Source organism: Mercenaria mercenaria, chromosome 3, assembly GCF_021730395.1.
Source record: "Mercenaria mercenaria strain notata chromosome 3, MADL_Memer_1, whole genome shotgun sequence".
Taxonomy (NCBI): domain Eukaryota; kingdom Metazoa; phylum Mollusca; class Bivalvia; order Venerida; family Veneridae; genus Mercenaria; species Mercenaria mercenaria.
In genome coordinates, this window is record NC_069363.1 from 19,654,752 (window position 1) to 19,663,083 (window position 8,332).

Genomic DNA, 8,332 nt, shown 5'->3' on the forward strand with positions numbered 1-8,332 from the left:
CATGAAATGATGTGTGATTTTTTTGCACAGACAACTAGCATTCTTGGACGCGCTTTTGGGGACATTTCTCACCAATAGTGACAGCTCTTGTTAATTCTTGTGCATCAAGATCAGTTTCATTGATATATTACAGATTTTCTTGATGTTCTAACTAGTTATCTTTTTATCCTAATCTTTGTTGAACTGACAATAAAAGTTAAGCTATGTTAGAATATACAGTTAGTGATGATATGTTTTGCAGGAATCTGGTTGGTGTCGTTGGAAACAACGGAGAGATGACCGACACGGCAGCAGCAAAGGGAGCTCACTTTGTACAGATGTGTTCAGAACGTCACATTCCACTCGTGTTCTTACATAATACTGTCTCACAGTCTTCATCTAATACATATGGTATGTCATGTTTTAGTGTAGCTACTAGTGTAAGTGCCATTTAATTATTTTTGTTGCAAAGCTTATTTGATTTACATGAAAAGTTTGATCATTATGAGTCAGAAAAAGGAATAATCCATCTTGATAGAAGCAGTATTTTCAGTAAGATTTTTTTTAGCTCACTTAACTTTTGTTCAAGACGAGTTGTATGTATCAATGGCCCTTCCATCTTCGTCAGCATTTTTACAAAAACATCTCTGAAACTATTGGCCAGAATGACACCACATTTGGCATGTAGTATCCTGGCAAGAACTGTCATGATTGTTCAGTGATATTGCATGGCTCCTTTTAGGGGCCACCGAAGTAACTATGAAATTTGAAATGCTTAATATTGTCTAACTTGCTACAATGTTCTGTGACATATATTTGAAAATTAAATCCAATTTTTCATGCATTTATGTGGGTATAAACCCCATTGGAACTTCTTGCAAATACATGAATCGTGCTGGCTGGATGAATTACAAGAAGTCCCAGTGTGGTTTATACTCTTATAAATGCTCAAAAAATAACATTCACTTCTCATATTTACATTTTATGAAGTAGCTTGCTAAAAAAATTGAGTGATTTGCTCCACTCGAGTACCAAAGAATCAAAATGTATGTCAGGATACTGATCTTTTCAACATCCAAATAGAACAGCCAAAAAGACCTGACCATGTTCAATTGAAATTTGTCTTCCAATAAAAATACAGTCCCAGATTGTTACATCCAGTGAATTTTGATCTTTATCATCAGAAAAAATAGTTCTAGAAATTCCTGTTCTTTTTGAAAATTGGGTGTCATATTTTAAAAGTTTTTTTTTTTCAATTATTCCATTTTGTCCATGTTTTTTGTAAATGATGTGTGCAATCACCTGGAAAGGGCCATCCTTGATATTGTTAAGCCCATGTCCTTCTTTTGAATTACATGAAAGAGAACCTTGCATTTTCTTTTTTTTAACTTCAGCTTAAGAATATTCACTGTGATATTAGGATATGGTAAAGAATAGAAAATTAATAATTTTCTGTTTCAAGTGAGCGATTAAGGCACACTCAGACTTCTTGTATAATCTAAATCATACATGCCATATTTTCAGTCGGTCAATAAGGGAGATTTGCCTCAACAGGGCTTTTTTTAAGGGAGATTTGGATAAAAATAAGGGAGACTTTTATTCGCTCATTTTTACGCGATAAATAGCCGTTTTTATGAAAAAATCATCGAGTTTTCTATATTGAATTGATGAGTGGAGCCAACAGTTGTGTAAAGAATGCATTATTATACTTACAGCACTTTAATTAATCCAAGGAAATTCAGAATTTCATGAAGATTGAACCAGGAACTTTGTTTTTGCTTTATGTGTAAAAAAATATGCTTCTGCATCTGGAGAGAGCGATCTTTTTGACATGTTTAAGCATACAATACTCAAAAGATTGCGGAGATATCATGTCAAAACAGTCTTTTAAGGGCAGTCATTTCTTTTCAGAAATGAAGTTGTTAAAACAAAAATGAAAGTCGTTCTATTGCTGGATTGTCCATATTTTGATTAAAACTACATGTATTTAAACTGGGAATTCTTCTCACGATAATTATTGCAACATGACAATATCACAAAGGAATGGCAGTCAATTCTTTAGGCAGTATGAATTGCAATTTATTTCATAAAATTCACTTATCCGAATTTATGTTTACCGAAACTTTGTGTAGTCTGACGTTAACTCACCAATTTTGTTAAATCGTGGTTGATTTTTTGCATGTCGTGAAAGTATTTAAATTGAGGAGCATGAACTCGGTGTTAGCACTAACCTGTCTCATTTTCTGATAGCTCGATAAATATTGAGGTCAGCGAAAACGAAAGTACACTTTGGCAGGTGGCGGTAAAATGATAAAATTACGAATTTTAAGACTGGTTTACATATTGTTTTGAAAACTATGGATCAGCGACTTTGATGTTATTGAATCAGTTTAAAATCTCGAATGCACATGTTTACAATTGCCTATGGGTAAGATTAAATGGTTAATTGTTTGCAGATGGTGACAGTGTGGAAAGATAATTAATGCCTCAGGCGTGCATCTCTCGATAAACAAGCTAGAGATTATAGACAACTATCAAAATTCTGTTTGAAGAGTATTTCCAGGCTACTCGATATTGAATTTCAAGTCTTTTCTAAAGGTCTACATTGGGTCCGAGATCGATTTTTCAACAGAAGACTTTTTTCTGAATTTATTTTTTTTACGGGAGGTTTTCATGTCCTGGCGGGAGACTGGGAGATATACTGAAAATACGGGAGAAAAAGTCTCCCGGTGGGAGATATGGCATGTATGCTAAATAGATGCTTCTCAAATTATATATGAATATGGAGCATTAAGGCATAAACCACTGTATTCAGCTGTGTGGTATGTAAAACAGAAAATTTCAGAATGAGTCACAGTTTGTTTATCACCCAACAAACCAGCTGTGTCATATATTGTATCATGAATATATTGTTTTACATTCTGTTTCTAGGTTTAACAGGTGGTAATTTTGTAAGGGATCATGCTAAGATGATGGCAGCTGTAAGCTGTGCCAAGGTTCCAAAGATCTCCATTGTGATCGGAAACAGTATAGGCCCAACCAATTTCCTTATGGTAAGTATACATTACATACTGGGAAATCATTCATTTTCATGGTTGCACCAGTCCATGAAATTATATCCAAATGAAAAAATGAAAAAAAAGCAAATTCCCATTCACTTTCTCTTCAGAAATTTAAATCCATGAATTTATATCCCCATGAAATACATTGTAACAGCTTTGTCAAAACCATGGAATTTCATGCCCATGAAATTAAATGTTTTCACAGTATTAACGCCATATGCTTATAAAGAAAACTCTACATGTACAGTTAAAAACTGTATTGGTGGAAAAAGAGTCTTACATGTCCTAGTGTATATATTCACTGTCATTGCTGAGTGAAGCTCTAGCTGTCAGAAGGTGATGAGCTAAAAGTGAGGAGTGGCAGTCACCTGTCACAGTCTAAATGCCAAATATTTGAAGAATTTTACTAGGAGCATTTCTATAAGATAGTGTACATACGAACACTTATTACCTGTCAGTATAGCAGAAAAAATACCACTATAACTAAAAAAAACTTAAATTAGAAAGTGTTTGAAATTAGGGAAACATTTAAGTAACTCAGTTATGAATTTGAAATGTCTGTAGAAAATGTAAGCAATCAAAGGGTCACCATAAGTTGAAATTGCCTGAAGAAAGATTACCAGATTTATTAAAAAAAATTTTCAGTGTGGTCGTTCTTGTAGTCCCAACTTCATGTTTACCTGGCCTAATGCTGTAATAGGAATGATGGAAAATACACAGCTTGTACAGACTATAATTCAGGTAAGTCTTTCATTTTATTTAAAGAATAGTGAGAGGTTTTCTACTTGTCAGGGCAGTGGTGTCAGTACTGTTGCCATCAGGTGTCAAACAAAACTCTTAGTTGGAAAAATGATACTTTATACTTCTCATTATCTTAAGTAAACATATGGCCTAATGTAAAATGTACAGATCTGTGTACTTGTTTTTGAGATATTTGTCCATGGTTAAAGAAATTGCACATTACTCTCTGATTTAAAGACATTACTTGGAAGTATTTAACATGTCAAATTTTAATATCAAACTTAATTTTTAGAAAAATAGTAACGTTTCTGTTCCAACTAACTATGTTTGACTTTGAAATGAACTATAGGTGTTTAATCAAATTATTCAGTTTCAGTTTCAATAAATTTACTCACTGGCTGCCATTAATTCACAAAACGATTTTCATTTCTGTATGAGTCCGCTTTATTCAACATTATCCTGATAAATGATGCTTTACCATTTCTTCCAGTTTATCAAACATTGTGGACTACTTCATCAAATAAATCACTGTGAAAGAAATATTAAGCTAAAATGTAATATTAGGAATAAATTGTGGTCATGTAGTTTCAATCTGGGTATGGTAACTACAAAACCACAATGTATTCATTAACTCCACTGAATTTAGTGATTTCAGTTTTTATTGACCTTTCAGGAAAAGTTTCAGGGTAATGATGTGGATGCAGCAGAGAAGGCAGAAATGGAGAAGAAACTGTCACAGAAGTATTCTCTAGAAACATCTGCCTTCTACATCAGTTCCAGAGTGCTAGATGATGGAATTATTCTCCCGCAGCATACCAGACAGGTCTATACCTTGTAACAATAATTATCTGTCCTTTAAACAGAATTACCAGAAGTATTAAATTTCTTTTATATAGTGTTAGAATTTCAAAACTGTCTGATTTTAGCTCGTCTGATTTTTGCAAAAAATCTACGAGGTATTGTTGTCACTTGATCGTCGGCGTTTGTTAAACTTTTTGTTTATGCGCATCTTTTCTCAAAGACTATAAGAGCTACAACTTTGAAACATTGCATACTTGTTTATCATCATTAGGTGACTACTTAGGCCAAAAATCATAGCTCTGTTATGCATTTTGTCAAAATTATGGCTTTTTTGTACTTAGAAAATTTGAGTTTCTTGGTTAAAATGTTTGTTTAGGTCTACCTTTTCTCAAAAGCTATAAGAGCTACAGCTTTGAAACTTTGCACACTTGTTTATCATCATTAGGTGACTATGCTGGCCAAGAACCATAACTCTAACCTGCATTTTGTCAGAATTGTGGCCATTCTTGTACTTAGAAATTCTGAACTGTAACTATTTTCTTACATACTGTCCAGCACTTGCAGACGAGCGATGGCACCTATAGAGGGTGCTCTTGTTTACATATTCTATACTGCCCTTGCTGCAGTAAATGCCTTCATGAAATTAATGTTTCAGCCGTTTGATACACAAAGAGTCAAATTTTGTAATTCTTTATTTAAAAAAGTTTTTTTTTTGAATTCTGTAACAACTTGCAGTCCCTTGAAATCCTATCTATTATAGAGAGCCATTTATACAGGAATGACCAACTTGTAAGAAGGTTTATATTATGCTTGCAGGTGATTGGACGATGTTTAGACATTACATCAGCGTATGTTCCTAGGCAGCCTACCGACTATCCTGTGATACGAATGTAAACTGTGATATACATTGACTTCTGTATGATATATGAACAATGACTGTATGATGAAGTGTTTTATGTGCAAATGTACTGAATATTAAATAAATGTGATACTAGACTGGACATATAGAATGGAGACAAACAAATTTTTTTTATGAATTTTGAAAGAAGTTAAAAGATTTCCTTGAAACTGTAACATTAGTGTAAGGAAGCTGTTTCATTATTGTAAGGAAACTGTTATATTATTGTAAGGAAAACCATAACATAAGTGTAAGGAAGCTGTAACATAACATAAGGTAGTTGTAACATATTAAGTGTATGGCAGCTGTGATATAAGTGTAAGGAAGCTGTAACATAAACATAAGGCAGCTGTAACATATTAAGTGTAAGGAAGCTGTAACATAAGTGTAAGGAAGCTGTAACATAAGCATAAGGCAGCTGTAATGTAAATGTAAGGAAGCTGTAACATAAGCATAAGGCAGCTGTTACATTAGTATAAGGAAACTTTTACAAAAGTGTAAGAAAGCTGTTACATTAGAGTAAGGAAACTTTTACATAAGTGTGTGGATAAGGATGCTGTTACATTAGTGTAAGGAAGCTATTACATTAGTGTAAGGAAGCTGTTGCATTAGTGTAAGGAATCTGTAACATTAGCATATGTCAAAGGTCAAGGTCACAGTCACCAGGAACAGTTGAACAGTTTCCGGATTATAACTCAAGAACGCTTGGGCCTAGGATCATGAAAATTGATAGAGAGGTTGGTCATGACCAGTAGATGACCCCTATTGACTTTGAGGTCAGTAGGTCAAAGGTCAAGGTCACAAAGACCCGGAACAGTTAAACGGTTTCCAGATGATAACTCAAGAATGCTTGGACCTAGGGTCATGAAAGTTGATAGGGAGGTTGGTCATAACCAGCAGATGACACCTATTGATTTTGAGATAGTAGGTCGAAGGTCAAGGTCACAGTGACCCGGAACAGTTAAACCATTTCCAGTTGATAACTTGAGAACGCTTGGGCCTAGGATCACGAAACTTGATAGTGAGGTTGATCATGATCAGCTAATGATCCCTATTGATTTTGAGGTCAGTAGGTCAAAGATCAAGGTCACAGTGACCCAACAGTTAAACGGTTTCCGAATCTCTAGGGTCTAGGATCATGAAAGTTGATAGAGAAGTTTGTCATGACCCGGAACAGTTAAACCATTTCCTGAAGATAATTTGAGAATGCTAGGATCATTGAACTTAATAGATAGGTTGATCATGACCAGCAGATGATCCTATTAATTTTGAGGTCAATAGGTCAAAGGTCAAGGTCTTATTGACCCAGAACAGTAGAACTTTTGTGTACAGTGACCAAATAATTTCTGTTCCTTGTACAATTACTGAATGCCTCAAGGGGGGCATTTCGTGTTCTACGAGCTCTTGTTAAGTTTATGAGCTGTAAACAAAGTGTGACCATTCTGTTGACATGACAACATTAAAACAGTATTGCAAGTTTCATTTCACTTTCTAGCTGCAATTTACTTATCACTGAAAATTGTTTCCATCTTCAGTACCCCACTGCTGTACTGGAGCGGATATAGAAACAACATTTTTCCTATGTCCATCCGTCATGAATTCATCCAGTCCTATTCCATGTCCATGCTCTATCTCACAAAATGTTCACAATCTTTTAACATTAAAGGATATTTAACCTTCCCCCCCTTCTTAAACTAAGTGATTAATAGATATAAAACTGGGTACAAATGATCACTTTGGTTGGACCTCATGTAGTATACCACCAGTTTGATATGAAGATCATTGTCTCAAAGTTATTTTTTGTCGAATAGGCTAATACTCTTTTTCAATCAAAGGTCTCATTATAAACAATTTCAATTTACAGTCAATGTCTGAACTTAGACTTTTCAGTATTCTATATGTTAAATATTTAACTACATTCTAACCCTGTTAGCTGTCACTCAAACCACTCAAATGCCTCTCTTTTCTTGAATTGATTGTCTAATCCTAGTTGGATCTATACAAAACATAATGTTCTACCTCTGATGTCTGGAAATGATAGATTGTTGCATGCAAATGGCACATGGATGAGAACCTACTGTACAAGTAGTGGGTGCACTTGTTTCACGTATTTACTTGAAGACTTTAGATTTCAGTTGTTGGAATTCTAGAAAATATTTGCGACTGTAATGGTTGTAATTCTGGTATGAAATGTGCAATCATTAAAGCAATATTTGTTTTAGTGGTGCAGTTATTTTCTTTATATAGACAATACTATCATCTCATTTTTAGCTCATCTGATTTTTGGAAAAAAAATAGTGAGTTATTGTCATCACTTGATTGACGTCGGCGTCACCTGGTTATGTTTTATGTTTAGGTCAGCTTTTCTACTAAGCTACCAAAGCTATTGCTTTAAAACTTGCAACACTTGTTCACCATCATTAGCTAACTCTGTACAGCAAGAAATGTAACTCCATCCTGCTTTTTGCAAGAATTATGGCCCCTTTTGGACTTAGAAAAAGATTTCTTGGTTAAGTTTTATGTTTAGGTCAACTTTTCTCCTAAACTATTAAAGCTATTGCTTTGAAACTTGCAACACTTGTTCACCATCATTAGCTGACTCTGTACAGCAAGAAACATAATGCCATCCTGCTTTTTGCAAGAATAATGGCCCCTTTTGGACTTAGAAAATATCAGATTTCTTGGTTAAGTTTTATGTTTAGGTCAACTTTTCTCCAACTATTAAAGCTATTGCTTTGAAACTTGCAACACTTGTTCACCATCAAAAGCTGACTCTGTACAGCAAGAAACATAACTCCATCCTGCTTTTTGCAAGAATTGTGGCCCCTTTTGGTCTTAGAAAATATTAGAT

General features: G+C 34.4%; 1 protein-coding gene across 1 annotated transcript in view; it reads left to right on the top strand.

Moving 5' to 3' along the window:
- The window catches only part of LOC123525330 (uncharacterized), a 38,711-nt gene extending 31,388 nt beyond the window's left edge, over positions 1-7,323 (top strand). The window contains exons 6-10 of the mRNA XM_053537951.1: positions 242-390; positions 2,911-3,032; positions 3,687-3,782; positions 4,456-4,605; positions 5,400-7,323. Coding sequence (XP_053393926.1) covers positions 242-390; positions 2,911-3,032; positions 3,687-3,782; positions 4,456-4,605; positions 5,400-5,477 — 595 coding nt within the window. The 3' untranslated portion in view covers positions 5,478-7,323. The remainder of the gene's footprint in view (positions 1-241; positions 391-2,910; positions 3,033-3,686; positions 3,783-4,455; positions 4,606-5,399) is intronic.
- Positions 7,324-8,332: the final 1,009 nt, after the last annotated feature.